At 43.9% G+C, this 24387-nt stretch overlaps 1 protein-coding gene across 2 annotated transcripts in view; it reads right to left on the bottom strand.

Moving 5' to 3' along the window:
- Window positions 1–22804, bottom strand: part of LOC311260554 (mannosyl-oligosaccharide 1,2-alpha-mannosidase IA) — a 213696-nt gene extending 190892 nt beyond the window's left edge. Inside the window, exon 1 of one of the 2 annotated variants that reach the window (XM_084358540.1) lies at window positions 21059–22804. In XM_084358540.1, coding sequence (XP_084214666.1) covers window positions 21059–21622 — 564 coding nt within the window. In that variant the 5' untranslated portion in view covers window positions 21623–22804. The remainder of the gene's footprint in view (window positions 1–21058) is intronic. The other variant, XM_084358541.1, reaches the window with a different exon arrangement.
- Window positions 22805–24387: the final 1583 nt, after the last annotated feature.

Below are 24387 nucleotides of genomic sequence, written 5' to 3'. Positions count from 1 at the left end.
TGGAAGAGCTAATTTGGTAAACTGATGTTTTCTTTTGAGTGACGGGAACTAAATAAAAAAAAAACTGCCATGTCATGGGGTTATCAGGTCACAAATGACCCAGGGGACTCTGGTTCAACACAATTGAAAACACTAGAAGGGAAGAGCAGAGGAGGCAAATGAGGGGATAAAATGAGAAGGCTGCAGGATTATGAGGTCAGAATGAATGATGGAGGCGGAGGGAGTGAAGGAGCGGTGACTTACAGCTCCCCTTTAGCTAAGAAAGCAGAATGTTAGTGCACACAGCCACATGACTCATAAATCTCAATTGTTTTCCCTGTGTTGTCCAATAAAATAAGGCAGCACTTCTAGCAGACTGGGGGCGGGTGACTACGAAGTGCTGAAAGGGCACTTTCCAAGAGCTGCTCTCATGGACCTTTGTAGTGTCAATAACAGGCTGCAGGAAATTCCTCTCCCTGATTCCTGCGCTGTTTTTGTTCGTGTGGATGAGTGTGAGGTGACCTCTGACCCCGATATGTCTGAATGGCCTGAGGATGACAGTGAGAAAGCAGAGCTGCAGCAAGCTGACACTGATAACGTTGATCTCCGAGGGGAAACGTCACCTCTGCTGAGCCCACTTCCTGTTTCCTGCTTCAGACCTGGGAAAAAAAAAACATGGCCATTGTTTTCCAGCTGCTCAGCTAGTATCACTTTACAGTATCATCTGCCACTCAGGGGTAGTTTGAGGCCACATTCGTTCCTATGTAGTGTAGCTTATGGAGATGAGTCACTGACACCTATTGAAATAACATGATGAAATGAGATCTGAGATTAGCCACAGTGGGGTGTAAATCTGCTCTAGACACGCTTGTAATTATCCACATATAGTCGGTAAGGAGGTGGGGCGCTAGTTGGGGGTTAAATCAGGACAAAACTGCATCCAACCATGGTCACGTATTGTAAGGAAGAGCAGGAAAAGAGGATATATTGTACATTTACATAGGTCAAAAAGGAGAAGCGTGAGAGCATGCATTTATGCGCTAGTGAAATAGAGTGGGTGGTAATGAATTTCATCAGCCCGTGTGTGCATGACTGTACAGAGGACGAGCTCATACAGAATAGCAGGGCGCTACAGCCCGCATACCAAAATGATAGTCACATGAGAGATGAACTCGTGGAAGAAATGCAAAAGGCACCGCTGTCCGGGATGTTAGGAGCATTTAGGAGCCGTACTCTTTATGCTTATGCATGTCAGGAGACCGCAGGTACCCCGAGGCGTTGGCACATTAGCATCTATGTTCAAATGCTAAACGGGTGAGAGAATAAAAGGGCTGATTCAGCAGTAATATTACTGGAGGGTCTATAACAAGAGGCAAAGGCAGGAGAGAGCAGCTCTGAAAGCAAGAAGAATAAGAAGTGAAGAGGAGACAAACGTTTTCAGAAATGTTGTGCAAATTCTACGAAGAAGATCAACGTGAAGCTACAGCTACTTCACCAAAAAAAAGAAAAAAGGGAGGGCTAGATGACAAAAAAATAAATTAAAATTCAGTTTTCATCATTGCAACAGCTGCTCCATCCTCTTCTGTTCCACCTCGAGTTCATCTGATTAAGCTCTGTGTTGTGAACACACCGCTAACCTCTGTCAGCGTTCCAGGTCCGCCGGCTCGCACCTGCCCACCAGCCACTGCTATTAAACTCTCCAAATGAACTCATCACCTGACCCAGTCATCAGCTGCTGCTCGTTCCTAATACAGTATATAGTATATAGAGGGTAGCTATCAGTTACAATATGTCAAATCATCATGGTAGACTTAGAGGTCCAGTGTTGAGTCTGGTTTTCCCTCCTGTGCTTTTTTTTGATCACCATCTGCCTTCCTACAACACCAATCTGCCTCCCCCACCCAGGTTATTTTGCCGATTCTGGATGCTACAACAGATATGACCATTTTCATTAACTAAGTTAAGTCTGCCTGTAAAGCCCATAGCAACAACACCCGAGTGTGGGTCTTTGTTTGTACTGGGTTGCATCCAGTTCATTAGTTTGTGTATTTCAGTGTCCAAAGGTGTGGGAGTAGAAGCGCTGCTTAATCAGCAGCCAGCTACCCTCTCTGAGTCGTTGTGCAGCTTCCTACGCAGTGGAACAGGAGCAGAGATGGAGGTTAAAGTTATGAATTTTGGAGTGAGGATGCGACTGTATGCTAGTGGCAGACTGAACGTGTCATTTCAGGACGAGGTGGACCTTGCTCACAGCGTTGCTCGACTGAGAGCGGCAACTCAAGGATGCTGCCAAAAGCTATTCAGTATATAATCAGGTCCTTTGAGGTAAATGATTCAGGGGCATTTTGGTATATAGCTGTTATTGCTTTTAAAGTTTTCGATCACAAAACCCAGTTGAGTTTGGCCTGTTTATACTGCTTTGCTGTCACAAGGTAGAGTTTACCATCCCGAGTGTGATGTAAACAGCCACAACAGCTGACGCACACACACTTCTTAAGTCCATCTGATGGTCTAAAATTACTCTGAACTGAGGCTCGACAACAAATTATAATCGTGTCCGTAATTGTGTTAATGAAGCTTAATGACTTCATGTATAATACTGACAGAATACATTCAGCGTGGTGCCTTGCTTTGAGCACCCACTGTGAACATGAGCTAATGTTTTCAGTGTTCGGATGAACCGCGTGCCCGTTTGCCCATGTTCGTTAGACATGTAGGACCAACAAACTCCACCCAAACGGCCGGAATCACATCACCTGCCTCACTGACTGAATCGCTGCGAGCGATTAAATAACTCGGCTGCACATTAAGCTTCATCATGTCTGAGCACGTTGCAACACACAGCCTCGCAGCCTGCCCAACCTTTCACAGCAACATGCTGATCCGTTCTACAATTTACCCCCTCGTGTTATACGTTTGACGGCTGATGTATAATCACAGTTCGTGTCACTGTCACGATTGGAAATTGAGCTGGAAGACATCACAACACGGGACAGCAATGATTACAGTCCAGAGTATAATGCTGGTGAATGAATCATGATGGCCTCTAACCCGCAGTACTAACAGTGTATCCCGTGAGCACTGTTTGCCAGGGGATCCATCTGTTCCACTGGGCAGGATGATGGAAGTCGGGCAAGAAAATTCTCTCTCGCTGACAGGCAAAGTACAGTAGCACAGCAGCAGAGTATTTCCAAAAACAGCAGGTCAGTCTGAAGAACAAGCCAGCAGACAAAAAGGATGAGATTGAAAAAGACAAAGGCAGTGAGGAAGTGGAAGAGATGGAGAAGGTGAAAATCATAAAAGATAGCGTGAGGAAGTAACGCAACAGAACTGGACGGCTGGAAGAGGAGACCGAAGACCAACCTGACAAACCGAAAGCTGACTCCCATTCGTTCACACTCGCTATGAATTATTAATGCCGGCACTGAACAAATGAGTTCATTGCGCAGGGAGGGGTAGATGAGTTGCCCAGTGTGAGTCCCCTAAGATTACCTCCAAAAATGGACCGGCCCCGAGCGGCCAGAAGTGACAGGAGTGCACACATGCATGAAGAATAGCTGTGAGCCCTAGGTCACGGTTTCTTAAAATCACTGACTTCTCCTGGGTAAACACTCTTTTCACAAATACTTGCTAAATCTGTAAACACAATCTGCTGACTAATCCTTTCAAACTAGTGAAACTAAAACAAAATGCTAACTGAAGATGTCATCTTGCACATTATAATTGCCATTTTTCACTATTTTGTAATGTTTTATTGGCCAACAGTTTAGAGAAAATAAGCTTGAGCCCTTAATGATACTGGTGGCACAATTTTATCATCTTCTGGTCATTTTGTTATACCTCTACCTCACAGCGAATGTTGTTAGGTTACACTGAAGAGAGGCTGTTTACATTTGGTTTTACTATCCGTCCTGAGTGATCCGATTACAAGTGGACAGCTCCAAGCCACAGGTGTCAAATCACACCTGGCATTAAATGCATCTGGACATGTGTCTGTAGTGACGTCTTGTGATCGGATCTCATTTCCACGCTCTTTAGGCAAATATACGCCTACATCACTAGAACAGATACGTTTTTTTACACAAAGAAAGAAATGTCTATCTATAACGTTTGCCGAATTAACAAGTAGGCCCTAATGGTTAACAATGTGTGTAGACAGTGTTTCACAAAGTTTAGGCATTTTCTCCTGACGCAACACGTCTCAAAATTGAGAGGTTTTTAAAGGGACTCTGGTTACTTTCTCCACAGATGACAAAGAAGTAGCCTATATTAGTTACTGTTTACTGTATTTGTAAAATTTGACATGTTTACTATCAGTATATTATATTATTTAATAGATTTGGTGTAAATGGTGAAATCAGTTGAAACAGCTGTAAAGTCTTAAAGTCTCTAAAATGTTTCGAAGTGACAACCATACCTTCACATGGCTTTGGCATGAATATGAATGGTGCTTTTTGTCACTGTGCCAACTTCACCCTTCAGCTCAGCCTGCCTGTGGCAGCCTGTGCCGAACAGGAGCCCTTTGTTTGTTTTGGTTTGGGCTTTTCTGCTCTGTTAGCTCCTTTAGCTCTGTTAGCATTGTAAGTTCACTCATGTGTCGAATTCTCTGCTAAAATAAGTCCGTTCCCTCTGGCCAACAGACCCCTGCGTGTGTGATAGCATCGCTCTTACAGGCACTGTTTCAGAACCAAACAGAGGAAAAACACACCGTCCAGACCTCGGACAGCTGCCTCGCTGAATACAAACACAGATGAGTCGACAGCAAAATAAAAAGCTCCTCTCGTGGTATATAAATTCATGATCATTCATGAATCTCACATTTCAAGCTCAGCGAGCCTCATCTCGGTGCAACCCATTAGACAACTTCTGACTGCACAAATTGTAAAGTCCTCAGAGGTAAAATGTGTTTTGTAATTCTGGGCTATACAAACAAAATTGACTTGGATCTACTTTGGAAAAACACTCACATTATAAATTATTAAGTTTTCGTCTTTTTCTGCATCATGTTCTGTAAAACAAAGTTTTCATATCTGCACATATCGGACATCATATAAGCCGATTCTGACATATCTGTGATAAGCCGATATCGGTCCACTAACTGACATCTCGGTCGAGCTCTGATACAGTTACGAAACAGAATGCTAGCTTGCTAATTCATGTCTCATTTGTGGTCTGATAAACACCAAATTCAGCAAATTCAGCTACTGTAGTGTCATATTTCCTGAGCACAGTCTCCATGGGAACGGGACAAGGAAGTTGAGCTTGGTTTGATCTAAAGTAGGTTGGAAAAACACGGTTACAGGTCGTGATCAGATAGGGAAGCTTTAATTTACAGTAGTGATTAAAACACTTGCATCAGAGGTGTACAGCTCCACTGTAGATTACTGAAAATAATTGGTCCCTGTTGTCAGTCAGAGCTTTGTACCCTTCCAGTCCATTATCTTCTCTAATTAAAATGCCACACAAATGGAATTTTGCAGCAGCTGCAATTTCCATATTTGTGTAGCGCCTCTTGGTCATACCTTTAAGTAACGTCTTCAATATCCATTTATATATCTGCTTCCTTGTAAAATCTGTAGCCTTTGCTCCAACAGCAAATATCTCCCAATCTCATTCAATTACAGCCGGATGGTCTGACGGCAACAACCTGAGCGTTGCAAAAATTACGTCTTATCAGGGTTTTAAGAACTGCATACATTACAATGACAACCAGTTAAGAGGTACAAAATAGAAGACAGCCTGTCCCAGATGGAGGTGTGAGGACTGGGTGAGGAAGGTTTGATCACATTAACGCTTTTCATCCTCGACAAACAACAGCGCTGACTAAGCTAAAGAAGCAATCAAAGCAGCTGTCTCGCCGTGGACTGATGTGAAGTTTTCTAAAAACAGGTTGCAGCCTGCAGAAAAGATCAAAATTAAATACCACAGAGAGCATTCAATAAACGGAAGTAGCCACAATGAAGAAGAAGCAGAAAAAGGGCAGTGATTCCAAATAATCAGAGTAAACACAAGTCTAATTTAGCTTATTTAACATATTTCCATGGCATTTGCATGTCTCTCTGGGGCAAATGCCCTCAGAACAATTTGTGTCTTTAAAGGCTGACAGGCAATTTGTGCCTTAAATGTCAACAAATAAAACCTCAAAGGTCTACGTGTCCCGTACACCTACAGGTAGTTAGCAATAATACGCTTAAGTGCCTTAAAAACACAAAAACAAGTTGTTTTCTCCATTATATTAATATGCAGAATCTGGAACGGATGCTGGATGGACCTGTCGTGTTTCATTCACTCTAGTCAGCATATAGTCGCCTCCTGTAAACACTCAGTGGGCCTCAAGCAAACTGTGTTTAAAACATCACACACACATATGCATAAACACACAGTAAACACACAAACATGCACACAGTGCGGCTCTCATCTGTTCCAGCGTTCCTGCTGCTCGATTCTGCTGGGCTCGGCTCTTCAGCTAATGGTCACTGCAGAATTAATTGCAACCATCCGTCTCATTTTACTTGGATAATGCGATGGCAGTGTTACTTCTACTGTCACCCCACAACCTGAAACGCAGACGCATATTTTGTTCTCTATACCCTCACAGATGGGTCTGTTTTTCATTTATCTTTACTAAACTTTCCCATAAGAGCAAGTCTTCCTTTGAGAGCAAGAATGCCTTGATTTGTGTCCACAGATGCTTTGCATTTCACCGTACACACTACACTCAGTGTTCTGACAACTGTTGAATAATAACTGTCAGATCTAAGAGAATGGTTTACCACATCTGCTACTCACTGAGGAAAATGGGTTTTTGCAGCTCAAGCCATTGGTATAGTTTGATAATACACTCACTAAAGTAATTTCTTAAATCTAACAGGGCAAAAAGCAAACGATACAGGTTGAAAACAAACCGCCAGGCTTTTCGAACTTATTTGGAAGATAAACAAAAGCTAACAGTAAAATATGATAGAAAGTTTCCACCGTAAAACATCCAGAACAGCTTCCATGGTGAACTTCAACCCACAGTACTTGGAGTTGTGAGCACACAGTTCTGCTGTACAATGAGGGATTGTTATAGACAGTGCAGGCCAGCTCACAATAGGTTTTATGTCCAAATAAAGTGGATGCCAATCTGCTGGTGTTTCTTGCCCCAATGACCTGATTTCCAAAGACGTTGCCAGGTTCAGATCTCAGCAATCAAACTGGTGAATACAAAGTTGTTAAAGCCAACCGTAGTTTCCTTTTAAGATTTACTTAACACAAAACTGAGCACTATTAATTTGAGACACCATTCACCCTATTACAAGACACTGCACCATCAAAATAATTTTTAAAGCTGTTATTTTAAAGGTAATAAAGTACATTGCTTTAAAAGACTTCCTTTCCATTCTAGAGAAAGCTAGTTGATTGTTGAGTCTCATTCCTAGGTTGTCAAATACAAACACTTTGGGTTGATTGGTTGTCAGTGTTCGTATCAAACACCAACAACCAATCGTTGAATCTCCATCCCAGGTCATCAAATACTGACTAGAAAACTAGGAATGACACTCAACAATCCACTACCTTTCTCTAAAATCACCGACTGCACCTTTAAGACATCTGATGAGAGCACAGAAAATGTTTGCATTTCTGAACAAGGTGAACATCTGTGGCTACTTTCCATACAAATACTTAGCATTATGCAAAAAAGCTGTTTTCCATAATATTTGATATGCTTTGTGGTACTTTCAAGCAAAGTTGAACACACACTTCAAAATGGCTTTCAGGAGAGACATGCCAACATTTGTAAGATGACATCTTTAATTTGTTTGTTAGCATGTTTTACTGTCAGCTTAATTAATTCAAATATCAAACTGGTTGAAAGGCTTGTGCCAATTGAACTCCTTCATATTGTGTCTGTTAAGGAGTCTGTCTGTTTCAGATCTGCTGGTGACAAACCAAAAATAAACTCAACTGTTGCTAAGCCACTGCCTGTGTTTAGCTTGAGAACTCCTGAGAATGTAGCACAGACTCGATCTCCAGGCCAGACTGATTGGGAATAAATATTTCTGACCCGGCCGACAGAAATTCAAGTTGGGGTCGTTTAATTTCATGTAAATTGAAGGAGTGAATTTCATTAAGCCCTCACAGCCTGGACATAGTGTCCTTTGTCGTGATTACGGCTCCTATATCAAATCTGTAATTACCATGATATTAGCCAAAATGATTATGTGAGCTGCCATTTTCATTGTGCATTAAAAATTGGAGTAAATATAAAGGGAAGTGATCTCTTCGCCCAACACAACAATTCATCCCCTGCAGGTGTAAGCCACAATCTTAGGCGTGGGTCATCCAGAGATGTCATAACAGTCTCGTCATTGTCATTTTCATTGCTCCCATTGTGTCCAGAAGACCGCGGCAGACATCATTATGAGAGAGCTGACGACCAGGCTCACATGTTTCTGGGGAGGCTTGGTAAGCAGCAGGTTTCCACTCTAATGGTGGGCCAAATTAACCCAGAGATGGATCGAGCTTGCTGTACGGTCAGCACATAAAAAGTCTAATTAGATCATTTGCATGATCGCAAGCACCCCAGTTTGAACACAGGGGATAAAAGGGAGAAACTGGCTTGTCCAGAAACGGTTCTGAATTCTCGACTTTGTGCTGATTGACCGACACACAGCTTGATTTTATGACGCTCCTATCTGCACTGCAAAGTCCCCTCTTTCATGTCAGTACAAAGACTGCATACTAAATGCGGATTCTTGGCCATTTTAGGTAAAAGCATCGAAATAATGACTTCATTAGTTGATCGACATAAAACTATTTGGCAACTATTTTGATAAACAATCAATCTGTTAATTAGTTCTTTTTGACGCAGAAATGCCGACGTTCTCCAGTTCCAGGTTTTCAAAAGAGAGAATTTGTGGCTTTTCTCCATTTTATATTATTTCCTCCAACAAGGATTCCACAGCATGGATTTCCTCGTAGCTTGGATGTTGGATGGTCTCGGCTCATTAACTTTTGGTGCAGATCCGGAAAAAGGGACAGATCGGGGGAAGTCTGATTCACTTTCTTTAACATTGCAAGATGTTTTTGGACATTTTCATTAATTTCTCTCTCTAATGCACGATTCTTCAAATACACATCGGAGATAATGATTCCATCTGCATTGTTTGGTTGTCCTAATTGTTGGCTGTTACAGATCTGGTGATTTAAATGATGGTTAAGCAGTTGGGGGTGGAATAAAATTTGTAGTGATACAGGGCTCTCAAGTTTGATATCGGATTAAGCTTGATTGGATTAAAGGAGACTGTTGGCCCTGGTGGATATATGCTCTTTACTGAATGCCATTCTAGTTGTAAAATAATTTATTTGGATTTCCAACTCCTGGTCAGACCTCATTGAGACCTCAAGGACATAATTGGCATATTAAATCAAATATGCAATTAGTTCTTAGTTGCAGTCTCCCATTTAGGGCTGCAACCAACAATTATTTTCATTATCTATTAATCTGTCCGTTATTAGTTGTTTGGTCTACAAAAATTGTCGATCAGTGTCTCCCAAAACCCAAGACGACGTCCTCAGATGTCTTGTTTTTGTCCACAACCCAAAGATACTCTGTTTACTGTCATAGAGGAATAAAGTAACCAGAAAATATCCAAACTTAGAATCTGAAATCGGAGAATTTAGATTTGTTTTCTTAAAAAATGCTTAAATCAAATATCAAAATAGTTGCCATAAATGTAATAGTTGACAACTAATCAATAAATTGCGGCAGCTCTAATCTTTCTCACTGATAAAGGAAGCCTTAAGCCCTGAGGGGAAAAAAAAAAGCTTTACTAAATGTTATGACTAAGCTAAATGTAATGATGTAATAAGGCAGTAAAACCCCTTTGTAGCTCTTAGTTTCAATTTACAACAAATGACTACTCATATTAGGCTTGAAAGAGGAAATTCTCCGATACCACTGCCTACCTCACATTAGCCCAATATGACATCAGTCTCTGCTCAATATTAGCCAGAATTGCACATACTTATAGTTGACTTGTTCTGAAAGCGAATGAAACTTTTCATCAGAAACCACCAACTGAGGTGTGGTTCAATTCTAGTGTAGCATGACGTCCCGCATCCACAAACTGTAACAGTCGGTAACTGAAACAACACATGTGGGGTTCTCCAAAAAAACGTTAACCACAATTGCTTCTGAAACTGGACAGCGAGTACCACCCATTTCCTGTTATTGAAACGCGCTGTATCACCATCCACTCTCCTCTGAAAGAGAAAACGAAAAAGCAAGGAGGAAAACCCTGAAGTCTCACAAATGGATTCTGACATGAAAGTAAAATAAACAGATTAAATTAAGACATTATTGGTTTACAAAACGCCTTTTTGAGGATATCAAAAGGTTTAAAAAGATTATATCCCCTCAAGCAGACTATCCATTCAAAAAGTATAATCATTCATGATTCAAATGATAATTAGTTTTTTGATGTGAGGGGTTTAGCTGTGGCTCTTAAATGGTTCCTGTCAATAGCATATGAAAGAAGCTTTTACATGTTCACACCATGACAGCTGCTTTCCTGAATAGGGGGAATTTTGAGTGTTATTATGCCGAGGACTGACAGTTCATTTTGAACTTCCCTGGTCCTCTCTGGTCAAGATAAATATCGAAGTGATTGTGAAGGGCTTATTTATTTTTAAAAAAGCATTGTTGTAAACGTCTTCTCCATATCCAGCTGTCTCTGTCCACTAATATCAGTGCTCAAGAAATATGCTGTCACCTACACTTCTCATCCAATTAAACTGAACTGGTTGTTCTCACACACACAACCATCATTAGTTTACTATCGAATCAGTTCATTTTTCATTTCTTCTCCTTTCCACCGACTGCGTATGTATGAAAATTGCAATTATCTGGCTGGTCCATCATCCAACCTCGATGGAAACAAGAGAAATCTATATGGTTCCCTGATGAGCACCAAGCACCGCTGCTGCCATTTGATTAGGGACTTAATTGTGATAATAATGAACAAATACACCCAGCCCTTGCTAAAACGGTCTTGCATGCATTCAGCTAATTAATGGCTATTTGCCCACTGATGCTGATGAAGGAGAAAACCACTAGGGAGACACATTTTCCTCTCAACCCACGGAGAGCCAGACAGCACTGTGTCGACCATGAAAACGGTCTGGTAAGCTTTCCATGAGAAGCTCTTGTCGTCACTCTGGGGGGAAACACGATCCTGGCCAACAAAGGCCACTACATAAAAGATTATGTTGTCTTCCGGGGATCTGCCTAAATTGTAGGTCAAAGGCTTGACAGCATTATTCAGCCATCTTGAAAGTAGGCTGAAACCATGTCACAACACGATCGCAACAATGCAGACAGGCCAATCTGCAACGACAGCAGCCGGGCAGCTCACACTGGCTCTCTAGTGATGCAGAGGAGGGGATAGTTGGCAGAGCAGCGGCAATAAACGTGCCTCGGGCCGAACATCACCACGAAGCAGGAAAGAAGAAAGCGAGAGGAGGCGGAGAGAGAAGAACGAGGGGTGACAGAGACGGAATCAGCGACAGCGCTTTCTAAAACGATCACAACTAGGCTAAACAAAAGACGAGCAAGGAGTGAGACGAGGAGGAAGACATATGGGGGCAAGCCAGGTCCCCCGGCCCACTCTAATGTCCTGCCATTACCCTGTGAACACAGCCACGCATGTTGTTTCTGACCAATTAGGCAGGCATAAAGGCAAAGGGCTGGAACTCAGCTGGGGGCTCAGATAGTGTGCTGGTTACATCTAGGCCACTCTCTCCCTCCACTTCTTTCCTATTTGTTGAATCTGGCCGAGCAGCGAGGCCAACGACAGAGGGCGGGGGGGCGGGGGAGGAAGAGGTAGGGGCGATTTCATTCGGCACCTAGCACAGGATGTCAAGCAGAGTCTGTGGCAAACAAGGCTATCCCTGGACCTTTCATCTTTTTCAAACACACACACACACACACACACACACACACACACACTGAAATCATAAACTGGCCGAAGGTTATGAAAACACGACAGGGCCGCAAGCATGCGTGCTGTGTGGTGTGACTTTTGTAGGATGCTGAAAGTCCACACAGATTCACTGAGACACATTCAGTCGCAAAGGCCACTTCTTTCTTGTTATTATTGCGCTAATAATGTCAGCGAGAGCAGGGAAAGAGAGTAGATAATGGTATGAAAGCTCGGTCATTAGCCCTTGTTTAGTTATGCCTAAGAATAATGAGCATGCCAGCAGAAAAAGCAAGAGAAAGTTATGAAAAAGGCTCAAACATTGTATCAATTTTGGCCAATTTTTACTTTATCAAAAAGCAATTTCCCATGCAGGGAACTCCGTGGAACTTGGGAGCATCCAGTCGGGAATGAATGTGTATTTTTTTCCAGTAATCACAGGCCTTCAGAAGCCAGGATTAAGAGGTATACACACAATGACCCCATTATGTCAGCAGTGCCGTTAACAAAAGATAAATGTGCTTCCAAGGAACTTATTGCAAGATCACAGCATTGGAAGAAGGGACTGATGGCGTAAAAAGAAAAAAGTCTTTTGAGAGTGTGGCTGATGAAATCTGAGAAAAGCGGAAATTTACTCCACTAAAGAAAAACACACGACCACTGCCAAGAGCGCTTGCCCACTCACAGCTCTTTGCACTCGTCTGTTCTTGAACGTGGTCAAAATGTGGACGAATTCTAGCCCGGGACGTGACCCTCTGCTTTTTCTGGCAACTGACGCAACAGCCGCAGGCTACGGTAAACACAGACTGGGGGGGGGGGGGGCTCGGACAAGTACAGCAAACAAATAGACTGGTGAGGTCTGATTCAAAGACTGTGCAAATATGGAAGTGCAGGAGCAAAGAACAAGAGGGGGTTTCAGGGAAAAACTAGATTTCTATTGTGTAACGAGGGAAAACATCTGTAAACTGTTGACTCGGCCACGTCATCAGGAAAAGACTAACCTTCAAGCTGTGTGAGACTTCAGAGCATTTACTATGCTCACGCATGCACACACACACACACACATAAAATACAGCATACATACATAAACCCCACAGTTGTTAAAGTCTCAACGAATAGTGGGACCTTATTGGCCTCTCAAGAGAGAGGGGCACTTAAGGCGTTTTACTCGTTCAAGATGTGATCTAATCCTCCACTTCTGCCCCTGGCCTACAGCAACACAAACACACACATGCACACACACACATGCACACACACGCACGCACACACACACACACACACACACACACACAAAACAGAAAATCGCGGCAAAATAAACAAATATGCCTGTACAAAGCGGCCTGTGTGCATCATGTAACTATCTACAAAGTGTTATGTACGAAATGCACTTGCACAAGAGTTATGTGCACACACACACACACACACACACACCTCTTGAAAAGCGTGCCTCAACAGAGAGACTTACCCTCAAGCTAGTGCCCCGACCACAAAGGGGAATGCGGGGAGAAAAGTGCCGTGAATGCAAAAAGGATGTTAGCTAACATCTCCCCCTTTTTTCCTCACATCCTTCCTTTTTCCTCTCTCCACCTCACCCGATCACTTACTTCCTGCAGTGATCGCCTGCGGGAAAAGACCTGGTACTGTATAGCTTAATCAGCTTTCATTACCCACTGAAAAATAGGCTTCTCTGCAGGGCTCTGATATGTTTTTACCCAACATTTCTCTTCTTTCTCTGAGAAACAAAAGATTTCCTGGATGCAGCTGCTTTGACCTGTAGGGTCATCTGTCAAGCAATGTTTTTAATTGTGCAGGCAAGGGGTTTCGTCTTGCCTTAAGGGCAAAGGAAATGGGGGAAGACCATAAAGGAACCAATCAATATTGTAGGTAGGTAAAGTACGGTAGGTAAGCAAGATTTTCATTGGTCAACACCAGGTCAGCAAGTGTTGCAGAAGAATGTCTATATGCAAAAAAAGCAACCCCTACACTGACGATAACTGCTTTGAACAGCAAGCATCAAGTTAAATGTACATCTTGTAACATCTGATGCAGAAGACCCTCACACCTGGAGTCATTCTGGATTCTGCTCTGATTCGTAACGGTTTACTGACGGGAGGAGAGCTCAGAGATTAATTTTGGACTTGTGGGATTAAAAAGTGAATTTATCTTCACTCCTGTTTATCAACCTGACTGCAGCAGCGATCCCCAGAGGTGACCGGCATTGTCAGGTGTCGACTGGAGCCGGACTGGAAATGTACGTATCACAGAGAGGAGAGGGGGAAAAGAAGAAAGAGAACCGGAGTCTCTGGTGAGTGCTGAGATTAGTGAGGGTTGACCTTCATTTAAACACACAGATAAAAGCACCCTTGGTGTGTGCTGTTTACAGTGAAGTCATCTGGCTGTTTGGGGCCGATAAACAAATGAGTAACGCGATCCAGGAAATAGTGACTGGCAACCAAATTAAATGCACTGTTACCTTGAGTACGCTTGTGGATTTCTCTCAGTGTTGGAAACATTTGGGATAATGTCACTACACAACTCATAAAGCATAGGTCTGGTCGTTTTTAGATATTCTGATGCAGAATTCCTACATATAACATCTTCGAGTTTCTGAATATCTTTGTGAAGTAGAGGACAAACAAGAATGCACAATACACTGAAATAAACAGTGTTGCTCACACTAATAGTCATCACCAGCTGTGACCATTCTCAGAATCTAATGCTTGAGGATCAAAATGAGCATTTTTACCTGATCACATAAACAGCATTAACAATTCAAATGTGCTTTTAAAACAGTGTGTGGGTTTTATAAGCCAAGGTCTTTTTATATAAACTTGCGATTACTGCTGTTTGAAGCACCTCTGAGCAGGTTTTAGTGCGTCTGTTGTCATTTTGGAGTATTTTGTTTTGATAACAGAGCTACGGTGACTAATGAGCTACTGGAAACTTTTGAACCTTTTAACATAGCGGAAGAAGTTAATGGCAGGTATATACTGTACAACAAACACTGCAAACCATCAATGTTCATGGATATTTACTGTGCAGGCAGTACAGATGTGTCACACTTTATATTCTCAAAACAGATGCTGCAGTTCTCATCTGTAAACACAAGAAGTAACTGATATGCGGTATTAACGACTAGCTGAATGAATATTTTATGTTTGTGTAAGAACAGGTTACACAGTGAAGTTTTATTTACCCATAATGTTAGAGACGCAACTTGACTTACATTACTATGCATCAATGTAATGCTAAGTCATACTAAGTTGTCACTGTTCCCTGAAGTGAGACTTGGCTCAACTTACTATGTCTGCCACCTACAGTACATTTCCTCAAGTGTACTTCCTGGTCAACATCAATCTCTGTTGGTGGCTTCAGAGAGACGTTCTGTACGATATGAAGAGCTTTCAGCTATGAGTCTGAAAGTGAGAAGGAAAGTCTGTTGTTCTTCTAATCTTGTTTGTTAATGACAGGTTAGTGTGAGTGAGTAAGTGTCTGAGAGAGAAAATAAAAAACCTTATGAGGATGATGACTAAGAGCTGCACTTCCAGTAAAAGTAGAACCCCAGGTGGTTCACTCATCACTGCCATTGACTCATTATTATTGGCCATGAATGAATGCTAACAACCTGGAAACTTACTCTACTGTAGCAAAAGTGCACTGAAGGTTAGTGAAAGTGTCTCGGAACAAAGGGTCAATTTCTTCTTGTGTGGCAGTAAAGTTATGCATCAATGCCAGGCAGCACTGACAGGTTGATAATATCTGCCTCGGTTGCCATTGACTTGCATGATATATATCAATACCCAACGGCTCACTCCCCCGCATGCACAGACCAAAGACAACGATGGGCTCTTATTCCAAACACCAGCCGCTGACATTTACACAGCATCTACTGAGAAGAGGGAAAGCACAAATGTTCCAGCTCTGTGGGAGCGCTCGGAAAATGTAAGCCTTTTCTTAAGACTTTGTTCATCTTCCGTTTCTTTCTTCTCGCTCAGCAGGCAGCCATTTTCCTGGCTCACACTGAATGCTGTTTGGCACACCTGGTTCGTAGCAGGAGACAGCAGGGGAATGAGGGGTGGAGGGAGGTCACGGTGCTCCGAGCCGGCCAGGAGGCGCCGGCTTAACGGGGGCATTTTATTCAGACAGACACCCAGCTCACTGGTCATTACTGCTGTAAGGGGATTTCGGGTCCAGCTACAAGCTCACCTATTTCTGGGGCTTTGTGCTAGGTATGTGTGTGTCTGTGTGTGTTTGTTTGTATATATAAAGTGGTAGCTCAGTTGTTAAAGTATGGCCAAATCTTTTGGATATTTTCCTCAGTTAGTTGCTCTGTAAAAGGAATACTTTATAACAGACCCTCAGGTTGTTTTGCAAAATTGATTTTAATTTAAAACTCCTATAGTTGGTTGTGTCTCAAGCGCAAACAAAATAACATTTAAGAACTGTCACGGCATTGTATTTTTATTAAACATCTAAATTTATGGCACAGTAGTTTGAGTTTGCCTTCTAACTGGAGGAAAACTTTACTGAAATGTCTCTGAGCAACACATAACTGCTCCATGGTTGCTGTTCTGTAGCTGAACCTGACCTCTGACCTCCTCGACAAATTGGCCTACACTGGTGAGAAATATAACCATCATAAAATCAGGCTTCTGCAAGTTCTTCAAGGGCTACTCCACCACTCGATACATTAAACTGTGTGTACAGGTCTTGGGTAGTACTACTGCATCTGCGAAAAAAGTAGCATGAAGTGTTTTGTGGCTCCAGAGGAAGCTGCATGTAATCTGATAAATTGCCTCCAGTGATGTCACTAAATGGACATGTTGCATTGTGGGTAATGTAGCAAGCTTTTGAAAATGAAGTAGAATCAAAAAGGCAATTTCTCTGGTTCTGCTGTATCCATTTTGATCATTTGTTGTCCATATCGAGTACAACAGTGTTACAGTAGTGCAAATTTAGACCAGTGGCCTTTCAAAAGCTGCCGCCTACATTACCCACAATGTAACTAGTCACTGGCTGACATCACTGGAAGCAATTTATCAAATTATATGCAGCTTCCTCTGGAGCCGCAGTAGACTAAGGCCGCATCCAAATGTCTGGACTTCACCGCACTTGCTGAATTTGCGGGCGCATTCGCGGGAAGTCCGCGAGTCTTGAGGGCTGTCCAAATCTATCCAGTCCACACGGAGTTGGGGAGCAGACTTCACCTGACTTTGGTGATTTACGTATCCACAATTTATTGCGATACAGGCGTGACGCTAGAGAACTTATTATGAATGTGTACAACAATTACCTTATTGAAATGTTACTTGAGTCATGTAGGCCAGAAATAAAATGTAAACACATGATTCAGAAATATGTAGACATAAAGGTTATAGAGGTAAGCAAAATGATTGTATTGGCTGTCTATCGGCGGTATATATGCCTCGCGGTCTCACGCACTCGCAGACTCAGGCTAAGGTCGGCGAGGGCTCAGTCCACAAGTCCGGATGGTGGCAATTTGGGATGCAGCCTTATACTCTTTTTTTTATGAAGTAGTGCTCCCCAAGACCTGTAAACACACTTTAATGTGTGAAATGGGTGGAGTTGCCCTTCAAGCATTAAACCATTTTGACTGATTTAATATCATAACGTTTGGTTTCCTTTTTGCGGGAATCTAACAACTCAAAAGTCAGACAAAAATGCAAATATCCTGGGGATTTTTGTGACATTTTAGGTTGAAATATTAAAGATGAGGTGTGTGTTCCTGTTGTTAGTCTGTCTTATCAGCTTTGTGTGCTTTTTGTGACAGCTTTACAGACACTGTGGATTAAACTGTTCTGTGCTTCGTAAGCCTCTGTTTAGAAATCTTCTCTGTCAACAGGGGGGGTTTCCATTTCTCCAACACGCTGCTTCTTATTTTGGATTACACGCACAAACACGCACACATCCAGCTGACCATAAAATAGACTTGCTTTATAATAGAGCAGATGTACCTCATTTGATTGTTGTTAGCCTACACAGTGGTGCAGGTGGGCTTCAGTATTGGATGGATAAACACAGTGACAACCCTTCAAACTGAAACTGTCAAACTCCAAATTTATCCCCGAGCACCTAGATAACCATCGAGATAATCCATCAAGCGCACGCACACACACAGTTAGCTTACACACACACACACACACAGGACAACGAAGCCCTGAAGACTTTTATTGCTCCACTGGAGGAGGCTGCAGTGTGTCTGTCCTTTCACTGCAGTACTCCGAGCTGTCAGCTCTGTCTCCTCCCTGTGCTAACTTCTCCCTGTGTGAATGCATCATATGTTAGAGGCCACATTATACAGTGCATTTCCCCTCGAGCAAAGGCCCTCATTTGACTGCGCCGGCGTATCGAATTCAGCGGACGAGTGCAAGGAGCAAATCTCGGGCTTTAGAGAGGCTGTCTTTTAATGCACACTTCTCTTTTGATGTATGCCATGTTGTGGAGAGCAGCAGAAAGACGGAGATATGGAGGTCTCCGTCTCGGATTGGCACCGGGCTCCCTTCATTCTTTTGATGTCCTCTTTGTTCTGGAGTTGTTTGTTTGGATATGCCTCTTCTGCGCCCCGCATCTAGTGTTTTATTACTGCGCTCCTAGTCCTAACCTTAGCAAATGTTAAGGACAGTAGCAACAAAATGTGAATGCATAAAAGGACGCCCCCCGTGCTGCTCCAGGCGCACATTTTTTTGTGGCGCGATCCCCTGCTATCCCGGCCTCATATGTCGGAGCCAATGAGGCAGCACCACAGCCGCGCCGGTGCGACTCAGTAAGCCATGACATCACAGAATTACAAATAGGAGGCTGTTTGAAAATGACTCTCATCTTCATCCTGCTGAGGACTTTTGGAGGATAATGAACTGTCTACTAGCAGGGTGTAGCTGGAATAGGTAAACAGCACCGTGGCTTTGGCAGTGTGTGCTGGTATCCTGGGGGGCCTAGCTGGCGGTGGGCTGCCTTCAAAAATGTGCCTTGTGTGATCAGACTGTCATTGTCCCTTGTTTCACCCTCACTTGGCAGTGGGTGCACACACACACAGAGGAAGAAGGTGGGGAGTCTGCTTTCTAGTTGTTGGCAGTTGACAAAAACGATGCCCATTCACAGTTTGGGCATTGAGGGCCCTCAGTGGGCTGGACCGGACCCCCTTTTTGTTGGCTTTGGAAAGGGGGATACCCTCTCTCTGCATTCCTTTACAGTGAACAGAAATGATTTGACTGAGCTGCTCTGTACAGCTGAGAGCTGAGAGGCTGACAACTGAAAATTAAATTCTGTGTGTTTCATGCATCACAAAAGCATACATCAGAACGGATACAGAAAAAGACAAAACATCAAAACATACAGTTGCCCCCTGGTTTTTACATCTGTAAACCTGGACAAAGCACAGGCTCGCTGTGTGTCAGCCTCGGCTGGCAGCATGAATGCGAGCCTCCAGGAAAAAAAAAAAAAGAGAGAAGCCGTCTGGATCGCTGCCAGCAGGCTTGAAACAGTGAAAACTGTTGCAGCAACAATAGCAAACCACAAAAACGCACACTAGGCTGTGGATGTGGACACAGAAGCGGGGCCTGTCCACTCTACAGCGCCTTGATAAAAAGGTCTCCGCTCTGGGAAACGCAATTAATATTCTGCGGCAACAATTGGGCAAAGAGGGCGTGGTGGAAAATAACATCTCCTCAGAAAACTATGACCCCGAGGCAAGAACTCTGCCGAGCTCAGCTGAACACACCAGGCAAGCAAAGTCACATTGGCGTCCACTTGAAAGCGCATCAAACGAGAAGCTATGAGTCAGTGAGAGCTCGGCTCAAGAGGGCAAATAACCCTCTTCGTCCTCTGACGCCTCGGTTATCATGTAGCACATCACCTCTAGGTATGAAAGGCATGTGAGCAGCGTCAGAGGGTGACAGCAGGCTGGAAGTGAGAGTGACAACGGGACTTATCCGTGTCACATGCCAGGGCTGAAACCCATCTGCACATGTTGGCCAATGGCTTCCCCGCTACCACCCAACCTCTCTCTCTCTCTCTCTCTCACTCCCTCCTTGTCCTCTTCCTCTTCACCAGCCTCACTTGCCTTGAGTGGGTACAGATGTGTGATCCACAGACGCTCCCACTCTGGAGCCCTTATTGGAGCCACGGGGCTCAACAAAGGCTGGCACACAGCTTTTGAAGAGCTCCTGGCCAAAGTGTCACCGCACACAGTCACATCATTTGCAGCCGATTGTGCGAGGGTGATAGAGGTGCTCCAGCTAAATGCAGGGCATTTTATCACTCAGACTGACCTGATGGGATGCAATTTAACGGCTCACACAACACAAATAAAGCAAGTCGTGTTGTGACACGCACAAAGGCAAACGAGGAGAATGGATTTTAATAAGATTGCTTACAAAAATGTCGACTATCCAGCGTTCCCGCTCAAGTTCTCACTAGTCAAAGTCTCGGATGGATGGATTATTAAAAGTTGCATCAACTTGTTTCTTTTCGAGCACTTTTCTGTTTCACATTCTGATTGTTTACAGATTATCAGACTTCATGTAATCCCGGCTACAGAAGTGATCTTCAGTCACCGACGCTGTTCTCCTAAAGCACTGGGTAAATTTAGACACAACCGATATGACTGAGAGAGGTTTATTCTGTCTGTTTGACAGGACGCTCGGCAAACATCTGCCTCGCTGCTTCTATAGAGCGACCGCCTGTATCGTCAAGCAAATCCACACAAATCAAAAGCAACAACGAGAAATATAATTACTTCTTTCAAGTGTGCGTGCATGGTTTCTTTTTGTGTGTCTGAATGAGGCGGTCTGCTGTTTGTCTGTTGTGTTTTGACAGCATCCCACTAAAAACAGACAGAAAGAAACGTGTTTGCTCGATGAAGCCGCGAAAACATCTTGTGGATTGATGTCTGACTATTGACCTGATGATCTGATCAATGTGACAGATTAGACACGATTCATACTGCACAACATCTGTCCTGAAGTCACCCCAAATATACTTCCTGTTGTTGTCTCACATCACTCTGTACTTCCCGTTATCAACACCAGATCTCACGCTAATCCCCCTTGAGGCTACTTATGTGCAGACCCCCTGCAGAGGGTCGCCGTCAACACCCTTACCTCTTTGACTTTCTCCCGGCGCTCGTTGGTACTGGGGTCGCTCGGCTTGCCGTAGTCTCTGCCCAGCGGGGGTTTGAGCAGACACCGTTTGAACTTGGCGTGACTGAAAGTATCCGTGTTGGCACCGTGGTCCGAGGCGGTCGCTCTCTCCGAGGCGGACTCCGCTTTCGCCCGGGACAGAGTCAAATCCTCCTGCGCTTTCCCCCCGGCGAGCCGCTCCTCGGCCGCCTCGCGGGAGACGGGCGGTTTGCGGCTCAGACTCTTCAGCTTGGTGCTGGTCTCTCCTTTAGCCGAGGTCATGCCCCGCGGGTGCTCCTGATCCTTGGGTCTTTTTAAGTGCTCCCTGGCATCGTTCTCGGACCCGGAGCCGGAGCCAACAGTGACCGGCTGGGTCTCTGTCTTGGACAGAAAAATGCGCTTTAGTCGGACCGAGTCGGGCAAAAAGAAAAGGGCCCCAAAACACAGTGTTACCAAACCCGAGAGAAAGAGCAGAAAGACGAATTTCTGGGACAGGCGCAGACCCATGCCCGATGCCGACACACCGGGCAACTTTCGGAAAACCATTGAAACTTTTCTTGAGACGCTGCCTTACAGTATCGTCTCCGGGACTAAACACGGTGTTTGGACAAGTCTCCGCTCTCTACCGAGCAGCCCGTCTGCTGCCGAGGGGCATGTGTAAAGAAGAAGAAGGAGAAAAAAAAAAACCTAGATATGCGGGATTTAAAACACACCCCCGTGACACTTCCAGAGCAGCATCAACAAGCCTGCCAGAGCCCGTCTTTACCTCGCTATCGATTGGATCTGCATACGCGGAGGCTAGGGCCTGCCTACATCAACAATGTGCCAATCGTATGGCAACACAACTGGATTGATTTGTGTGGGGTTTTTTTGTATCTACATAACGCGATCGCTGACATCAACACAACCGCAGGACACGAAAAATCATAAAAACAAGCACAGGGCTCCGGAGGGGCAGCGGCGTCCAACTGAAACACTCACGGTTTTACTGTATCGTGCGCCAGGCGACCAAATAAACGCACTTTTAGGAGAGATCGTCCAACCTTCTCAGGCCTGTGAACAAAGTTGTGTCTCGATGCATTATTCCGCGCCGTGCAAGATCGTCAATAACACACTGCCCGACGGTGCAAAAACAAGAAAACCTTTTCCAGCGTGCGAGCAGAGCATCTTCCCCCTCCTCCTGGCTTTTCTTTTTTTTTTAAGCCCGAGCCACGTTTCTGCATCAAGAAGCTCCTCCGAAATCAAGGAGAAAGGAGAGGAGAGATCTCACGCGGTTCTGATTGCATCTACCCCGGTGCGGCTGGTGGTGGACGGAAACGCGTGTATATACATGTCTGCCTGCCTCATCTGTCAACTGCGCTCCTCCAGGAGAAAAAAAAAAAAAAAAAAAAGGAGAGAAGCCTCCCGATTTCACCCCTCTCTCTCTCTCCCTCCACTGGCGTCAACACGCCGGGCGAAACAGATCGGCGGATGACATGAAAGAAGGCGGGTTTTGTCCCATGTGAAGTTATCCTAGCCCCTGATCCGAATCCATAGAATACACAGGTCCAGCATCCAGCACCGCCGCCGGTCCGGTCTCCTTCAACAAAGACACACAACACACACACACACACACGCCGCGTCGTCGCCGTCCGTCGCCTGGCTCTCTCTCTCCGCCTGTAGCGCGCACTTGTGTCGCTGCTGTGCCGCGGACGTCCGCTTGCGTAAAAAAAAGACAAGCGAGAGAGGAGAGAGGCTGGAAATGTAACATATAGTGCGGGCAGGGCGAGGAGGAGGAGGATGATGAGGAGGAGGAGGATGATGAGGAGGAGGAGGAGGAGGGGAGACGAAACGGACCGCTGCTCGGCAATCCAGTGGGCTGGTCCCGGTTTTTCTTGATGGATATTCACAGCGGCTTATCAAAACACAGTTAAGCCGTTTGGACACAAAAAAAAAAAAAAAAAAAGGAGAAGAGGTCTGAATGGTTTCTGTACGTTCAACGAAATCATCCTTTTTAATCCTGGAAGAGGAGATGATGTCTGAATAGTGCAAAAATAAAAAGATGTTCCGGCCCGCCATGCAAGAGTCCGTTTGTTTTTTTTAGCCTGTTTCAGAGACCTCTGTTGACCTCCGTGCGTTCTGATGTAACTGGGAAGAAACCCACATGACGAAAAAGTGACATTTATTCATGAAATATGTTATTTGCCGTGAATTATCTTTTCAAATGTGTCTTTTGTTCGCCTCCGAAGCTTCAGTTTGTGCCTCGCATAATCGACGTGTTTCCATATGGGAGTTTGGCACTGATGCTAATGTTACATTTAAGCTAACGATAGGTTGAAGAGGTCGTTTGACAGCACTCACCACAGTTTTGAAGACATTTTCTGGCTCACTGAAAGATGAGAAATGTTCTGTGGGGTGTGAATTAAAGGCTTACACTAAAAAAGTTTCCCTTGTTTGTGTTTTTTAGCTTGTTTTAGAGACGTCTGTTGACCTCGATGTGAACTGATGTAACCGGGAGGAAACCCACCTGATGAAAAAGTTACGCTTATTCATGAAATATATTATTATTGCTGTGAATAACATTTTAAATTTTCTCTTCTGTCTGCCTCTGAAGCTTCAGTTTGCACCTCTCACATAATTGTTTTTTCCGTGTGGGAGTTTGGCATTGATGCTAACGTTACATGTAAGCTAACAGTAGCTAAGAAGAGCCTTTAAGGTCGTTTGACAGCACTTACCCCACATTCGAAGACATTTTCCAATTCCTCAAAGACTCTTCCATTAAGCTGAGACAAAAAATGTTTTGTCAGATGTAAATTAAAGATTAAACCAGCTTCCCTCGTCTATTTTTATTCTCTAGACCTCTGTTGACCTCGATGTCGGTTACTGGTTACTAACCAGAGAGGCGAAACCAACCTGATGAAAAGTGTCATTAATTCATTAAATATATTCACATCAGCTTATTTCCTGTGCGTTCAGATATCAAGTTTCTCCTTTTATAGCCTGTTAAGCATCAGCTTGTGCCTCAATGCATCATTAACATTTTTCCATGTGGGAGTTTAGCATGGATGCTAACGTTACATGCAAGCGAAGCAGTTTTAGGAGCCCAGCAGGTCATTTGACAACACTTACCTCAGTTTTGAAGACATTTTCTGATTCCTCAAAGACTTTTCTTTGGAGCTGAAACAAAAATATCCCATGGGACGCACATTAAAGAAGACTTAATGAGTTTCCCGTGCACAACTGTTGATTAGCCATTAGCCAAATTAATTTGATAGCCAGAAACACAGTATCTGCCTGCCTATCTTTGCTTACTCATGAGTTTTTAAATTTAC

Source organism: Pagrus pagrus (genome assembly GCF_965226575.1).
Source record: "Pagrus pagrus genome assembly, chromosome: 7".
NCBI lineage: Eukaryota > Metazoa > Chordata > Actinopteri > Spariformes > Sparidae > Pagrus > Pagrus pagrus.
Note: the sequence above shows the minus strand (reverse complement) of the source record. Positions and strands in the feature narration are given on the sequence as shown.